Genomic DNA, 18,508 nt, shown 5'->3' on the forward strand with positions numbered 1-18,508 from the left:
CTCCCATCAACTGGCACTGCCGCTACATGACCTGTCAGCACCCCAAAGACCCCGCCTCACTCCGCACTGCAGACCAGGTCTGACCAACACTGCTGCGGCCATCACCGGGCTGCTGCCAGCACCGCGACTTGAGGGCACCGTACACCGCATCGCTATGCTTCACATTGCACCTCAATGGTTGCCATGACCAGCCGGCACTGACGCGGGCGGCTGGTACATAAGGTACTGTTCATGAGTCTGCTGACACAAACGCCAGGCCGCAGCGATGTGGTCAGCCGGAACTGTTGGAATCTGTTGTTTTCAGCACCGTGGTAGCCCTGGATGGAGCTACCGGTTTTTAAGGAACTGCATTTTAGAGTCATTCTTGCAAAGTGCATATTTTTAATTACTGTATGTTGGTCTTTTATCGTTTTTGGTCTTGTTTGCACAGATAAGTATTGGTTATTTCTCTAAAATAGGTGTGGTGTCTTTTTGTAGTGTTTTCACTGTATTGCTGTTGGTTATGTGCTATACAGACTGCTTCTCGTGCTAAGCTGCCAAGGGGGTGAGCAGGGGTATTTCCTCAGTGTATCCCCCTTGTCCTGACTACAAGGTAGGGTCCCTATTTGGACAAAGGTACAAACCATTGCCAAGTAGAGACCCCCATTTCTAACAACACCTTATCACGGGTATGCATGTTCAGTACTACACACATCACCTATTAGTTTTCCAAACCTCTTCTATATAAAGTTTATACTCTGAACAGACCTATTTGCAGAGAGGCCAGTCACCCTTGAAACCTACATACCTAAATAATATATGAAATCGAAATTGGCTTATAGTACATATCCATACCAAAAACTGTAAAAGGAAAAACGTTATGCTTTCAATATATTCTAGTCATCAACAGCAATTATAATCACTAGCATTACTATGCAATTGATATATAAATATATTTGCTATAAAATGTTCTCAATATGCAACTACTTATAAAATGACATAAAATACAAATAATTTCTAATCTTTGGTTTTCACTTGCATTTACCAGGTGCATGAAACATTCCAGTCCACAATAAACAAAGTTTACCCTATACAAAAGTAATGGCAACATTAGTAGAAGCGTAAATAATGTGTAATCAGTGCAAATACCTGAAAAAGCAGCTGTTGATTATATCTAGCTGAATGAAAACATATCTAACAGGCTCCAAGTACCATCTTTCTGGATCGTCTTCCGCATCTCCCCTCCAAACAGAGATGAACTCAAAAGGGAAACTTTATGCATAGGGTATATGTATCTGTAAAGTTGAGTCCATCATCCAATCAGAAAGCAGCATTTTTTTTACTGGGACCACTTGTTATTGGTTGAACTTCATATGACCTCTCTTTTAATGTTGGGTTGGATTTGCGGAGGTACCATAAAGTTCAACCTGCAACCTTCATTAAGTGAAGCTTATATGTTGGGATTTGCAGAGCCATCGGGGTGCTCTGCATGGCCGCAATGTAACACCACAATGGATCAGCAAATTCACTAAACACCCTTAAAAATAGTACAACACTAAGGGAAAGGGAGGGATAGGTTATGTTTGTCTATTCTCATTCTTTGACATTCCACTTCAAAATTCACTGGCATACTGTGTCATCCCTTTTACTTTTTTAATTTGGAATATAAATGTGTGTTTCTATAACATCCTTCCCCATAAACCTTCCTACAAAGACAGTTTCCATGACAACCACAATCAAAATCCTTCAAAGCAAGGTCTAAGTCAAAGTTAATAAAGTTTCCATTGCTCTGCAACTTTGCTTAAGAATACAATCGAAAGTCACCCTCTACAGTTAACAAATATGAACCTATTATAACTACCATAACAGTTCTAATAGTTTTTTCCCAATCAGAATACACAATTAACACAGTACTTATGGATCACCTAACCTAGTATTAAGTACCCCAACATAAGCCAACCACAACTGTTATAGGCTTTTTTATAATTCTTTTCACTCTCCTTGCTTTGATTGCTCCGCAGGTCTGGATAGATATCTCACTGGAAGTCACCCTCTACAGTTACAAAAAATAGAACTACCATAAAGTAATAATACTTGGACGATGAGGGTTCAGAAACGGAATAACAAAAAAGATCAAGTGAAAACTAAGTGGGGTTTTGATATAAACTGTGCTGCAATACAGATGTATGGATCAAAAGTGTTGACTGGGCTTGAATATATTCTAATGATGTATAATGCAATACTAGCTCATATTGGAATTCTGTACTGTGCGGTTAATGAAAACAATAAAATTCTTTAAAAAAAAATTATAATACTTTTCTCACAGTCAGAATACACAATTCAGATAGCAGTTATTAGCTACATAACCTAACAATCAGCACTCTAACATGAACCAACCACAACCTTTGCCCTTCCTTTTTCTATTTCTCTTCACTCTCCATGCTGTTTATGAGACTTTCCCATTCTGCATACCATCATCATGGCAAGAGTGTGGATTGTAAGTCATAGCTTTGTCTTTTGGGCTAAAGAGCATGCCAACAGCTGTGGCATTGACAGAGATATTGGATTTCCCCATGTGGAGCATTTTGGATTGTGTGTACCCATACCTCATGATTGTACACTGTGGTGGCAAAATTCTATGGGAAATTACAAACATTGGACTCTAAATTCAAATGAAGGAGACATTGGCATAATTGACATTGGCATTATCTCACAGCCTTAATATATTATAACATATGTCAAAGGCAGAAGAGGCAGTTGTCATCAGCGATAGGCCAATAAAACAATTCCAGCATTCCTATGCGATCATAGAATGGGATCCATTTACTACAATAATATCCCCTTTGACATGACAGAAGTGTACCGAAAGGACGAAGTCCATTTCACAGCAGAAGGGAACAAGATCTTCCTTAACATCAAGGAATGTATCCACTTATACCTATAACTCTTCACAACACTCTATAAACACTACGGTTCTTTTAAGATCCACCCAGTAAAAACATCACAGCATGTTCATTTTTCCAAATGCCTAAACAATATATTTAGTGGATTCGCAGATCCACTGCAATACCCATAACTGATGCAACAACCTTGATTATGGCTGATTTGACTCTGCAAATTCAACAAACTTTAAAAACAAATAATCTAACCAATTGTATGTGGAAGACTGTGTAAGTGTATGTGTGTGTGTGGGTTGGTCTGGGTGTCTATATGTGTGTGACTGCAAGACAATGTCTGTTGTGGTCATTGAGGGAATATGTAAGGGTGTTTGTGTGGCTATGTGTGTCTGTCAGAGTGCAATTGTGTGCCTCTGTGCATGTAGTTGTGACTCTCTATGTGAGTCTATATCTGAGTGTGTTGGATTAGTTACATTTGTATATATATATATATATATATATATATATATATATATATATATATATATATATATATATACATATACATATATATACAGCCATGGGTACTTGCTTCGCCCCCAGCTATGCTAATTTGCATATGGGCTTGTGGGAGGAGCAAGTACTCATGACCCAACACCTTGACGCAATCACCAACAATGTTGTCTTGTACAGACGTTACATAGATGACATTTTCATCCTATGGCGAGGTACAGAAGAAAGTGCACTGCAATTCTCCAGGGACATCAATTTAAACAACTTGAACCTGAAATTCACATGCACAGCCAGCAAGAATAGCATCACCTTCTTAGACTTAGAGGTTTTTCATGAGGGAGGCAAAATACACACTTGCACCCACAGAAAAGAAACGGCAGGGAACACTATTCTGCACTCAACAAGCTCCCATCCATCAAACCTAAAAGAAAGCATCCCTTTTGCTGAATGCATAAGGATGAAACGAAATTGCAGCCTACTAAAAGACCTCCAAAAAAGCACAGATAGCCTCTGCACCAGACTTAAGGAAAGAGGTTATAGTTCAATCACCCTAAACAAAGCAAGGCAAAAGAGTGAACGCCTGGATAGGTTGGTCTTGCTCCAAAAAATGCCAAAAACAGCCAGTAGCAGCAAACCCACCACCACTAATACAATGCCCAGACTAATCACAGGTTACAACATACACCACAAAAACATCAGAAAAATCCTGTATAGGCATTGGCCTTTGATTAAGAATGTCACTGTCATAGGACAAAACTGTACCAAACGACCCCAATTAACATTCAGAAGAGCAACCTCAATGAGTCAGGAATTGGTCAATCACGCACCATCTGCTCCTACCAAAAAAATCTGGTTACATTCCCATCCGGGTTTCTACAAATGTACCAAGTGCAAAGCCTGCCAACATGGGGTAAACACCAAAACAGTCAAGTTCCCCTTCAGAAAGTCCCCATTCAAAATTAGACAGCACTACACATGCAAAACTGATTTTGCGGTGTACGTCCTCAAGTGCTCCTGTAACTTAACGTATGTAGGGAGTACCATTCATTCAGCTCATGTGAGGATCCTGCAACACCTCAGAGCCATAACTAACGATGATCCTGCGTACCCTGTGGCCCGCCATATCAATGCTCACCACAATGGCAAGACAAAGAATCTAACGTATTTTGTACTGGACAGTGTAGCACCAAACCCCAGGGGAGGGAACAGACAGCAGAAACTAAGACGGCTTGAATCCAAATATATTATCGAGCTAAACAGCAAGATCCCCTTTGGGCTCAATGCTGACGAAGCACTCAGTGTACACCTTTGACAAGGAACCCCACCAATGTAACATAATCCTCTTCCACCGTCCTATAATAATTCCCATTCCTGCAGATAAACATCTAGTTTCACCATCTAGGACTGGATCCTTTTTAACCATCACCCAGTGCACGTTCTGAATTGATTAAATGACTTAATTTAATCACTTTCACTTAATGATGTTTTAAGGAGAACAACCAAGCGCCCCCAAACTAGCCTAAATCCCATTACAAACCCGAGTTCCTCAACCCTGGCACATGAAAACCAATCTGTTCCCATCAAACAAAACCGCATCCAATAACAGATGCAGGGTTTTCATTGAAATACCAAGGAGACCCCCCTCACGAGACAGAATCCCAAGCCCACTTGGGAAGGACTCTCCCTTCTACACCCCCCTTACAACTGGCCACCCCTGTTCGCATCCACACACTTGCGTAACACAGCTCAATATATTACCGAAAACGAACAGCAACGGCATCAATGCTCTTTACAACTCCTATGCCAGTTAATTTGGGGCCCCTGCACATATCTTCACAAACAGGTCGATCCACGGTAAATCTATGCGAACATTTTCGCACGGGTATTTGCCCATCTACCATCAATTCCACTCCAAGCATCTACGATGACATTAGGGCATACGTATACTCACTCCAACACGCTGTCGACTTACCTGATAACATGCCCAACCAGAGACACACCATACATGTGAGCCGCCGGGAACAGACCCACGAGGTTACAGATTGCAAAGCGATTAGACTCTTCTTAAACATGCCGTTGAAGGAACTCTTCCATCTCTCACCCGACACGTGTGTGACAATAGGCTATTAATTTTCAGTTATTTACTTTGTTTGACACCGCAAAAAGCCTTGATGCACAATTATTATTAACCCGCACACATCAGCGGAAATGTATATATGTAAAGATGTATTTACAAACATTTAGAATAATAATGCTTTTATGTTGTGTCACAATGACTTGCAAAAATTCTGAGGCGCTTCAAACTCTTCTATGTTCACAATCACATGTTATTTTTGTCACATGGTTGTTCTACCAATTAACTAATTTGCACCAGTATAAATGTAGTTCACAAGCAAGGTGTAAAACAGACATAGTGAGCAAGGCGGTTCCATCCGCCAAAACGCGTCTGATCGCTTGTATTGGTGAATAAAGAACCTTTGATTTCATTCACGGAGTCGGTGCCTGTTCTTCTTGAAACCTAAGCCAGGATTGGGAGAATATATATTCATATATATATACAGCCCTACACACACAATTGCATACTCCCACACATAGTGTATATGTAGAAGTATGCAATTGTGTGTGTAGGGCTGTCTTTTTTATGTGTGTGTGAGTCTCACTGTAGGTATATCTAGGTGAATGTCAATGAACATTTGTAGATATCTGCGTGCATGTGTGTGCCTTCTAGTATGGGAGTTTGTATGAGTGTGTATGTAACTATGTACATGTGGAGTTGTGTGTGTGACTCTGTGTATGTGGCTATCTGAGTATGTGGGTGTGTGAGTGTATCAATGTATGTGTGGGGCATGTGTGGGTGTCTGTCTGCATGTGTGTGTGTAAGGTTGTGTAAGTGTGCTCATAAGGGTGTGGGGTTTTTGTGGGTAGGTGTGGTACTATGTGTCTGTAGGATTCTATGGGCATATGTGTCAGTGTGTGCCTGTGAGCTTATGATGTGTGTAACTTTGTTTATGTGTGTTAGGATGTTTTGTGGGTATGTTACGTGTGTGTGAATATGTGTATGGTAGTTGTCAGGGTGTGTATGTGTCTTTGTGTAAGGATGTGGTGTTGGTGTGTGTGTCTATTTGGATGTGTGTGAGTGTGTGTATAGGGTTTCTGTGTGTGTATGTTTGTGAGTGTGTGTTTGTTAGGTTGTGTTTATGTGTGTGGTTGTGTGTATGTCAGTGTCTGATTGTAAGTGTTTGTGTGTGCTTACGTGTGTGAGTTTGCATCTCATAGTGGGGTTCTGTGGGTGTGCAGAGTTGTCTGGGCGTGTGTCTGTGTGTGGGGGTGATCGTATGTGTGTACATGTGTGTGGGTGGTTGTCAGGATGTGTATTTGTGTTTGTGTATGTGGATGTAGTGTGTGTGTGTATAGAGTTGTGTGAGTGTGTGTGTTGTGTGGGGTTTGTGTTAGTGTATGTGAGTTTGTTAGGTTGTGTGTATGTTAGAGTGTGATTTTGAGAGTGTGTGTCTGATACTAGAGTTGTTTGGGTTTGTGCGGATGGGTTTTTGTGAGCATGTCTATGTGTTTGTGTCTGAGGTTCTGTGAATGTATGAGTGTGGGATTGTGTGGGTGTGTATGCTATGGGGGTTGTGTGAATGTGTGTGGGGGATGTGATGTATTGTATGTGAATATGTGGCTCTTTGGGTTTGTGTGTGTTGCTGTGGTGTTGTGTGGTTTTGTGTGTGTCTGTGTGTGAGTGGTGGGTTGTATTTGAGTATCACTGTGTGGGGTTTTATGAGTGTGTGTGGGGGGTTTTGTGAGTGTGTATATGTGATTATCTATGCGCAGAATGCTGTGTGTGAGCATGTGTATGAGTGTAGGGATGCTTGTGTTTGTGTGTCTTAGTATAGGGTTGTGTAGGTGTGTCTACGGTCTGTACATTGTGTTGTCAATTCGCTAGCCAGAGTGCATTAACTATAACTCACCACTCTACCATGTACAGTGTTCTTTGAAATATAATTTGAGATGTTATAAGTTTTGTTATAAATCCTATGAATTCACATTGTACAAGTGATGTAATAAGAAACAGTAAAGTTATAGTTATTGAAGGTGGTGAGTAAATTATAAATGTAAGGTAAAGCTATAACTATAAAATGTCTAATGTTTGTGTACTTTAAGTTTAGTTTGTATAGAAAGAATAAATAATGTTTCCTAACTATAATTACGTTTTAGCCTTTGTTTTTTCATTGAATTGAATGATTCTTAATGTCCGATAAAATATGTTTCAAATTGTAGAGTGGTCTTGGCGAGTGAAGTGTTGGTAAATGGAGTGTTTTATAGAGGAAGACAGTGTCATAATGTCTAGTGTCATTCAATGGAGTGTCGTAGAATGGAGTGGCGTACAGTGGAGTGGGATACAGTGGGATAGCGTAGAGTGGAGTGGGGTAGAGTGGCCTAGAGTTAGGTGGCAAAGAGTGGAATAGAGTAGAGTGTAGAGGAGTGGTGTATGGTGGAGTGGCGTAAAAGAACTGCTCTAGAGTGAAATATGGCCTAGAGTAGAGTGGTGTAGAGTACAGTGACATAAAGTTCAGTTGTATAGAATGGAGTGGCATAGAGTTAAGTTTCGTACAGTGGAATGACATAGAGTGGAGAGGCATAGAATGGCATAGAGTGGAGTGATCACTCTGTCTCTGTCATGGCCAGAGGTCTCAGGTGGCCCTGGGGATTAAGGGCTGTTGGAGAAACTGCTACATTTTAGATGTGTGGATATGTAGTAATTTGTTACTGTTTCTTACCGCCAGACAAAACTGGACGGTAAGGAACGGTTAAAAACATTAGAATGCTCACCCCGCTATGAGAGAAGCCTTCAATGGCTAGGGGAGCATTACTTTTTTTTCTTATCAAAAAGAAAATATTGTTTCATAAACAATTAATACTGTTTGTGATAGGACTGCAGCCTTCCCACGCAGCCCTGTAGCAAACATTAACGTGCATTGGTTGGGATTGCAGTGACAGCGGTTTTTGCCATTTCCTTTATAAATGAGTGCCTGATTGGCGGTCTTTATAAATTAGCTGGACAGCCTCTCCACTATGGGGAGGGAGTAATTTACCCAGTCCCCATGGGGCTCATGGGACGCCAGCCCAGATATAAATCTGGGCCTAAGTGTCAAATTTAAAAACAATATAAGAATTATTTAAAATGAAAAAGGCTCTGTACTACAGCATCTTTACTGCTAAATTTAATGTAGTAGTGTTTTTCCTATTTTTTTTTTACAGATTTTGTTTTACTTAAACTTTTGTAATTAGCGCTGTAATTTGTATGTAATACTGTGGTACTGCTTACATTTTTTTAATTAAATATGTAAGAAATAAAAAAAAACATTAAATAATGTAGTACAGAATATTTTGTCTTTTTTGGCAGATATATTAGTTTTTTTATGCACTGAGGTACTTCCTAGGAAGTATTGTGCTACTTCACAAATATTTTTTAATATTATAGCAAAATATGAATACTTTTTCCTACCTTTTACCACTTTACCAAAGAGGTAAAAGGTAGGGAAAAATAATGAAACCTATTACTTACCTAAATCTAGTGCCCTGATCCAGAACACAGCCAAAATGTTGTATAAACAAGTTGGTTGCCTTTAACTTTTGTAAAAGCAGTTAAAAGCCAAGGCTGCCAGGTGAATTTGGGAGTTAAAGTTGTAAAGACTACCAGAGGCATTAGGCAGGAAAATAATTAGACAGAATTCGACTTTGGCATTACGTTGGATTTTGTTTAACTTTAAAAATTAGTGTTTGAAATATTTTACTAGCTAGTGCCAATCTGATGTTAACGGTATTAATTGTAATAAAGTAACCCAATGTTTTATTTGCCACAGCCAACCTTGCTGCAGTTAAAGACAGGTTTGGGGCCTTTTCATTAAATATGTATGCCCTACCTTTAAATACTTTGCATCCTACCTTAGAGGGGGTAAGACCTAATTTAGAGGTGACGTGCTACTTTTCAGAAGGAAGGTTAAGGCCTGGCAAAAGTATGATTTTGATAGGCCGAAATGGTTGTTTTTAAGCTGCTGTGGCAGGCCTAGAGCCTTGTTTTACATGGTTACTTTCGTAGTGGCAAAATACTTTCTGCAGTCCACCAGTGACATTTAACATACAGGCCCTGGACACACAGTGTAGCACATAAAAAGGGCTTATATGTAACTTAAATGTGCCAATCAGGGATTTTAAGTAATTCAACAAGTTTACCCATGTCAGAGCATAGGCACAGAGGCCAGATTAGCTGGTTCCCAGTATACAGAGTGCAGACACCAAACACATCAGTCCAAGAATAAATGGAGATGATTATACAAAAAGAGACATTTTCTTACAGCATGCCATAGTGAGAGCATGTTTTTTAAAATAATCACTGTGTTGTAAGATCGTAGTTGTATGGTAGTATGTGCCTTGGTGTGGGATAGCATATAATGGTGGATATGAAATGTAAATGTCCAGTATTTGTAAAGCACGAACAATAACCCGAAGTTGTCAAGGCGCAGGGGGCAGTGAGGAAGATTAAGCGAGCTATTGCCCAGAGTCTCATGGTGCTGGACTGTTCGGCCGCCAGTGCCGGGAATTGAACCGTGAGCCCACGAGTTCTGGAGTCAGTCGCCCTGGCCGCTGCGCCACACCTCTTCCACAATGGTTGTTGTGTGGTCTTATGTTGGGTGTGTGGCCTTATGATGGACAGTTTGTGGTCATGTGATGGTGGGTATGTGGGTGTGTGTTATTGATTTTTATTATATATATGATTGTGTTTGTGCCTGCATATGATGTTGGTTATTTGGATATAAGGTGGTGGGTGGGTTGATGTCTGATGGTGGTTGTGTGGACGTTTATTGGTGTAATGCTATGTGGCCGTGAGATGGTGGGTGTATACATGCATAATGATGAGCATGGGTTCACCTTCGAAGTACTTTTAGAACTGAAGCCAGGTGAATACTGGTATATTATTGTAGACAACTTCCTTAAAAAAAATGATGGAAAATAAGCATGTCAATGCTGTAACCAGTTATGCCATAAATAATGTCACCAAGATGATATTATTTGATATGTCATCAGTGATGTCATGTCTGAGGTCCTGAGCATTGCATGGCATGGACGGGAGTTGAGTTTTGTGTAATTTCACATAAATCATGAATTTCAGGGGGTTTTAGGTTTTGCAAGAGAGAGAATGTGGCCTAACAGCTAGGGCGGTGAACCTCGTAGCTGGAGAACTGGGTTCGAGTCTCTGCAGTGAAGCTCAACACTCTGTGATTCTGGTCAAATCACTTAATCTCCCAGTGTCTAACAAAAATGAATGTGTCCACCTGTAACGTAACTGATGCTCATGTAAAGCACAATGATAATTCCACGATAAAAAATTAAAAAAAACGTAATGGTATTTTAACAATGTTTTTATACTGAATTTCTTTTTTTCCGTTGAAAGTGTTTGTCCTGCATGTCCCATAACTGACTTGTAACTGTGTTTTTTCAATCAGTTTCAGTTTTTTTAAGGAAGCTTTCCATGCGTTGCTTCTTTTTTGAGTGGTGGTTAAATGGATATGTGGTGGGTGGGTAGTTGAACATTATTTCCTCTGTATCACGTTGCAGCCAGCCTCATTGTGCATGGCCTTTGGCTCCAAGACGTGTGCCACCTCCACCGCCCCTCCTCCCCCCCCCACGCCCCCTAGCTATGCCACTGCCCTTGCACCATGCAAGGGGCACAAGGATGACATAAAACCATGTGTGGCCTTCATGGCTTGATAAATCTGGAGTAAGATTATTTATCCTTGTTTTTTCCCCATATTTTCCTCTTTTATATATGCTGCAGAATGGGGCACACATAGAGGGGCACATTTACCATCCCCTTGTGCCGCCGGTACATCACTTTTTGTGATGCACCGGCAGCGTATTTTTCTGCCCCATATTTACAAGGACACGTAAAGCCATCCTGCGTGGCTTTTCGTGTCCCTGTAAATGCAGCCCTTTTCACCCAGCACTTTGCGTGAAATAGATGGAGAAATCGTAAACCTGGGAATGTGTCAGAATGCTGCGCCTCCCCTTCCTGCACAAAAACAATCTCCCCGCAACACAGGCACCCTTGCACCATGGTGCAAGGGTTCCTGCTTTGGCACATGGCAGCCAATTGTGGGCCTGCAGAAGGGGGTGAACAAGGATTCTCATTTTGTTGTAGATATGACCCATCCTTGTGCTTTGCAAGTGACTCAAGTCACTTTTTTGTATATAAGGCCCACAGAAAGAGGAAAATACCTCAGAGGATTAATTTTGTGTAGTAGGGTGTACTCTCCGGCACAAAAACAATCCTGCCTACAATTCAAGCACCCTTGCACCATGACTAAGGGTGCCTGTGTTGGTGCTAGGCGGATAATTTTGTGCCAAGGCATGAATGCACCATATCTTGATAGCTTTGGCACATTCCTGCCCTGCCTCTTTCATGCAGTGCAGCAAGGTATTTTGCTGCGTTGGGCTGTCTGACAAATTTCATGCAGATCTGTGAACCAGTGTCAAAGACATTGGCAACTCAAAGATTTTTCAATCCCATTCTTAAGTTTGCACCACCTTTTGATAGCTGCATGAAACCTGCGATGCTTACATTAAGCTTAACCTACAAATAGCCTGCTAAAATATGTGCATGTTTATTAAACAGCACCAAACTTATTAGCCCATGAGAAGCTTTTTTAACTTTGCCACCTTAATGGATCTTCATTAAATTCTGGATAACAATTTACAAATATTCTAGATGACTACCAGATTTCATGTTACTCCTTCAAACGCTTCAAACCGCTATAGGCAAAAGAATACTTTGTTTGACCTCTATTAAATGTGCCCCATTTGACAGATCTGCATTAATTTGAAAACACAAAAAGTAAGATGAGCTTGTTAAGCGTCTGCCACTTTACCTACAAGTTCGTCAAATTATGCTAATGTTATAGGCAAATAAAAAAAAACCTTTTCAACTGTCAAGGTGTCTCAAAAATGTAACCCTTTAATGCTCGCCTGGCACCTTTTTACACAGCAACTATCTCAAAAACTACCAAACCAACAAAAGTACACTTTCTGGGTGAAGTTCTACCTTTTTGTGAATTTTGGTGTAAATCTATTGAGAGGTGTTTGCTGTAGTGAAGTGCAACGTTTCATATGTGAGCTAAAATGCTAAATTGTTTTGTTTTTGAAATCCCCCAATCAACACTTAACATGCCAAAACATGGCTGAATTCACGGAGTTCCAAATGTAATGTAATGTAGATTTGTTAAACATCATTGCTCAATGGTGCCTGAAAACAAAATTGAATAATACCTTTTCTCTGGCTTTAACCACAGGCATGGAAAAGGGCAGCCTTTTTTGCCATAAAAATGTGCTTTTTCCACGTCCCTCTACATAGTGTCACAACCTAAGAGTGAAATACAAGCTTGAATTGATTGGCAGAGACATGTAAATATAAATGCATAGGAATTAACAGCATATATGTAAGGATTTTCAGGTTCATCCTATATGCCCTTGGTCCCATCCACAACAGTATAGACATTTTGCAGTGCCCCTTCCTCCCTCTGAAGGCCATACTTACATCACTGAGAGTGTAATTGCATTCCCTTTCAACAGTTTTGTAAGAGCACTTTTGGTGGTAATCTGGAAGTTGGAGGCAAGGATAGACCTGGCCTGATCCCTCAGGATTGCGTTGGGATCCATCAGTCCTCTGGTGAGGTTGTTCAGAACCTTGGGATCCATTAAGTTTAGCCGCACAAGGGTTTTCCAGACTTCCATCCGTTTCAAATCCTGCTTGTCAGACGTATCTTCGTAGAGTTGCTCTGCGACTTCAGCTTTAAGATCTATTGGAATTGTATAGGCATTAAAAATCTGGATGAGAGCCTTAGTCCCCAACTTGTATGTAGACGCTGGTGCTGTGGACATGTGTTGAAGAATTGCTTTCAATACAGTGTAAAGGTTTATTTCACCTAGCTTTGTTCCCAGCCACGAACTATTTGCTATATTATGAAGAAGGTCATGCACTTTGAACAGATCTGGTTGGGGTAGGGTTTCAGATATTTGGATGTCAATTGCTTTAGGTTTTTCCAAGGACCAAAAGCTATCTTTCTGAAGCACAGAAGGCAACTTTGTATCTACGAGTTTGGTCTCAGGAAGTTTTGTGACGCGAAATCGAAACATTTGTGGCATCAGATCATCAGGTGTGGCACCTGGCCACATAAGTGCCCTGATGACAGAATTGGGGACATAGCCATCTGGTGCAATGGGCCATTTCCTGCACAGAGTATCCTTTGTTGATGATGTAGCTTCTATCTTGGGTTTCTTCCTCCGAGGTACCTCCCAATCTGGAAGTGGATGCAACTGACCTTGTGATGCAGTGTGATAAGGCAGCCTTGCACGTTTGAGGTGCAAAATTGTCATTTTGGTAGTCTTTGAGGGAAATTCAGTATCTTGTTCTGTCTTCATTAGTCTTTTAGGTTCAAAGAATTGAAGTTCTGACTTAATAGCTGGAGGTATTTTATATTCTGAGGCCATTGAGGCATCTTGGATTGAAAGGCCTTCCATGGTGCTCATAGATCTCTTAGTATGGTAGCGTTTGGACGTCTCTGCTGAGTACAGAAACTTCGGAACCAAAAGTACATCGAAAGATGAAAGGGAGCTATATATGAAGGGCAATGAATGCTCTGTTAATTCTTCTTCATCATCTTTGGAAGCTAAAGTCTGAAGAAGTTCTTCTGGAAGATACTGGAGGCTGGACACCAAATAGATGTTACGGTTCAAGCCAATTAACAAATCCCCCCTTTGGTTGGCAAAGCAGGTGCAGCTGAATCCTTGGTTAATACCAAATTCTGCTTGGAGGATTCCTTTGGTGTCCCAAATGCGAATCGCACCATCTTCTTCCCCAGTAAGAAGCAACCCCAAAGATGGACAGAAATCAAACGAGATTATGGTGCTGGTCTGGATTTCTTCTGATTCAGTGAAACTCTGTTCCATGTACCCAATCGCCCATAAAGATTCATTGATATGCCAGAAACGGATCTTGTTCTTCTCAGTTATTGCACACACATGTTGCGGAATTAGTCGGATATGTGAAAGAGGACAATTGTTGAGGAATTTCGACAAGCGCTTCATTTTAATCCTCATCTTTTTAACAAAAATTGTCTGCAAGGAAATATAACTATCCGTACCAAAGGAGCACAGAAGTTTGGATTCCATGGAGTCGTCCTCAAGCCCTTCCATGGATTGACTGCACATGGCAAGAATGCTGCCATCATGAATCTTCTGCTCACTCATGCTACAGTTACGTGGGGATATTAACCTTATTTGGCCGCTTAAATGTCCACTGAAAACTAGCTGCACCATTTGTCCCCGTAACTTCTGTCTGATGGAAACAAGACATAAGGCTTTATCTTCTTTATTCTCCGAGGTGGACACAATATATTTTGCAGGGGAAGGGCACATGGCTGTGTTTAGTACAAGGATGTCAGCTGATCCAACTGCGATGAATAATTCGTCTAAGTCAGGGTCATAGACATAGTCTGTGGCTTTTTCTAGCAAAGCATATGGCCAGGTTAGAAGTAATAGTTCCCCAGTAATTGGAGATATGAACCGAATCATGCCATCTTCAGTAAATGCTATAATCCGGGCTCTATTTGAGGAGCACTTGACCCAGCACATCTTTTTCACAGAAGAACCTGTGGCATTAAACAACTTGTAGAATTTGTTGAGAGACCAAATGGAAAATGTGTGGGTAGTATGGCAATAAAAAGAGTTCTCATTGATCATTTGAAAGTGGATCACTTCATCGTCCAAGCTGATGCTCGTCAGAAGTTCTAGGTTTGAGAGGCTCCACTCTTTTACAATGTGGTCCATAGAAGCGGTGAAGAGGGTCTGGACTGACAGCCGGATTACCATACTCGTGATGGTGCCATGGTGGGCTTTAAATTCATTTACAGGACTAGTGGTGTCAAAGCTCCAGATGTGCATGTGCCCTTTTTCGTCCCCAGCATACAAATACCGTTGAAGCCAGTGCAAGGTGCCGCAAGTCAATGATACTGCAGTTGTGTTCCATAAGGACTTGATTTTTATATTCTGCTCATAATTATATATCCTGATGTGGCGTCTGCAAAGAACCACCATCCAGGAAGCTTTTGGTTCAAAAATGATATAATTGACAAGATCCCCAAAGTTGAGTTCAGTAACTTTTGAAATACTGAGGGGTATAGAGACACCATAGTTGATATTCCAGAAGATGACAGATCCCACTAATCCGGTGACCAATTGTCCAGTGTTCTTATTGTAAGTCATACACGTGACAGAATCAGGGCACTTAACTGAACCATGGGGATTTATACCTTGGCTGTGGTCTCCAAACACTCGAAGGTGGCGATCATCACAATAGGTTATCAGAACATGGCGACCAGTACAGTAGCACACAAGTTTGATTCGGGCTTTAGTTTCAAGGGGGTATTCCATCTGGTCGATTGTGTTCACGTCAAAATTACTTTGAATCCAGACTTTGATCTAAAAAGTAAGGGACAAAAAAAAATGCCATCTCAATAAAACAGATGATACATGAATGCTATTGATGAACAGTTCATAGATTTCACTTAGTTTCTTTGTTTTAAAGGGGTTAAGTTATACAAAATAGAAATACAAAAGGCAATTACATAAATCTAGAAGAAGAAATTAATAGCATAAACTTAATTTAGGACAAATTAACATCAGTGCTCTTTTGGTTGATGAGGAATAAGCAGTAGATTCATTACTATCCTTGTAAAACCGAACATAGAAGAATCATTTTCAATTAATGATTAGCTCACTAAGAGGCAGGACACACATGAACAAAACTAAATACATTACAGACAGACAACAAAAAGACAACAAGGTCTTATGTCGTAGGTTGTTGTGAATGTATCTAGGACCCTAATTAGATATTCCCGATTTGTGCCCTTATGCGTTTTTAACATATCATATCCTTATAAAGGCATAAGAATTATATCCATATTAAGTCATAGCCAATGCAGTCCAAATACGGCAAGGCTACTCCCATAAACTCCTAGAAAGTACAACGCGTTCTTAAACAAACCAAGCCTCCAGCAGCCCGGGAATTCCCCTTGCTTCTGTTTTGATTTGTCCTAGAACTCCTGAGAGTCCTCAAAGAAGGCCAGTTCTTAGTGTCATCTTATGTCCAACCTTACATCAAACTCAGCACCTTCCAGGTATAAATATACCAACATCTGCCTTAAGCAACACACAGTGGTTTGGAGCAGATCGGCTATCTACTTTCCCGGCGCCCTGCTAATACGGGTGCCGAAGGAAGCCGACCTTCCCTGCTGACGCACTGAGAGAGACGCTGTCTTTTCCCCTGCCGAGAAATCCAGCTCCAGTGTTTTCCAGTCACCCTTGCAGGTTTCTGGGAGATCGAGTCCTGAGAGAGAGATACAAGACCTCCTTCATTTTATACCTAAGGTACCGAGCTGATTAGACCCATAGAGAATTCTTAATTCAGATTCTTGGCAAAAACTGTAACCCATCTACTCCTTCCCACGTACTAGGCTTAGGTTAGGTATACTGGGGTAGGCGTATCTTAGAAACACCAGTTGGGTATGTTTAGTCATTGTTTTATCATTGTATGTATTTTTTCCATTTTAAGTATCTTATGGCTAAGAAACCATATAAATGCTTTTACAGTATTATTTCATAATACTCCTTTTACTGTACGCACTTTACTTTATGACAAGTATTTGCAATTGTGGCAATTCGTTTCTCTTGCATGAGAAAGAAGACTCCTCAATAAATAACCCTTTTAATGAAAACTCCAGTCTCTCTATTTCTCTGCATTTCTGGTGAAAACGAAGCATGCACGATTGACTGAGTAAAATAGCTATCTATTGTTTCTGCGACTCTGGAGATATTCCTTATTGCAGGGGGAAGAAAGTTGTCATGTGATATGGTTGTCAGAAGCTAATCCCTTCTTGTCTATTCAGGAAAGTTAATACCTTCTTGTTTATTCGAGAAAGTTTCTAGTGACCTCTGAGCTACCTGGCACACAATTAAGTCTAACATATTCAATAGAGACCTAGTCGACCTCAGTCTTACGTCTAAACTATCGTTTATGTTATTCCAATGCGCAGAGCCTATTGGGAATATAGGAACTACACTACATGGCGCCCAACATTTGGTAAGGCAATAATTTAACGCTAGATACTAGAGTAACTCAGTCGTGCTTTTCACACAGACCCCTTTTCCCGTAAAAACTCCAATAGACGTATGGAGTGGGTAAAAGGTTAATATCCGCCAAAACTTAGTAGGAAGAGATTCCTATGTATTAGTTTTTGGTTTAGTCAACGTTGAAGGATACAGTGTTCCAAAATATTGTGCACCTAATCTTTGTTTCCTTGAAACTTGATCTGCAAACTTTCTGTCAGCAAAAATGCCGGAAAGTGACGAAGAAAGAGATGCTTTCGCAGGTCAACTTTTAGCTGAAGACACAAGTCTCCAACAAAATGACCCAGATGCAATACTCATCCTGGTAAATATAAGGAAAATCTTAACTATAAAACTTATAGAAAATTAAGTATCATCAAGAGGTGGTACAGTCATATTTGTTGTCGAGGCACATGAATATCGGCAGACAGAGGTATTCTATTCATGGATAACTTTTCCAGCAGCAAATGCTGTGACACGCGAGTTCCACTATTACAAAATAGAGGAACCTCCAGAGGAATACGTTCCTTTCGAGGAAGTTAAAATTCCAATAACTTACCAGGAGCATGAGCTCTGGTTTAATGGCGCCCTAAAACATCAAAATCACATTACCAGGCTCGGTCCACTAGGTAGACCATGGGCCACATGGCCGGTTCTAGCCAGCTATACACCACATCCTGACATTGAAAAAATGTCAAGCGAAGAACTTTTAGTTCAAATAAAAGAATTAACATATGCATATAGACAATTAGTTCAATTGACATTTGACGGTACAACCTACCACCCAAATCTAAAAGAAACAGATATAGCAGTCCAACCTTTTGAACTTGCCAGAATAATTGAAAAATCCTATGAAGAATTAGGTCAAGATAGTTTGGGTGGGAAACCACTAAAACCCCAACTAACTGAAAATCCTGAAA

The 18,508-nt window shown here is 40.5% G+C and overlaps 1 protein-coding gene across 1 annotated transcript in view; it reads right to left on the reverse strand.

Moving 5' to 3' along the window:
- The window catches only part of WDR87 (WD repeat domain 87), a 102,825-nt gene that overhangs the window by 58,866 nt on the left and 25,451 nt on the right, over positions 1-18,508 (reverse strand). Inside the window, exon 4 of the mRNA XM_086939489.1 lies at positions 12,961-15,902. Within this exon, the coding sequence (XP_086795615.1) occupies positions 12,961-15,902 (2,942 nt within the window). The remainder of the gene's footprint in view (positions 1-12,960; positions 15,903-18,508) is intronic.

This window comes from Lissotriton vulgaris, chromosome 9, assembly GCF_964263255.1.
Source record: "Lissotriton vulgaris chromosome 9, aLisVul1.2, whole genome shotgun sequence".
NCBI lineage: Eukaryota > Metazoa > Chordata > Amphibia > Caudata > Salamandridae > Lissotriton > Lissotriton vulgaris.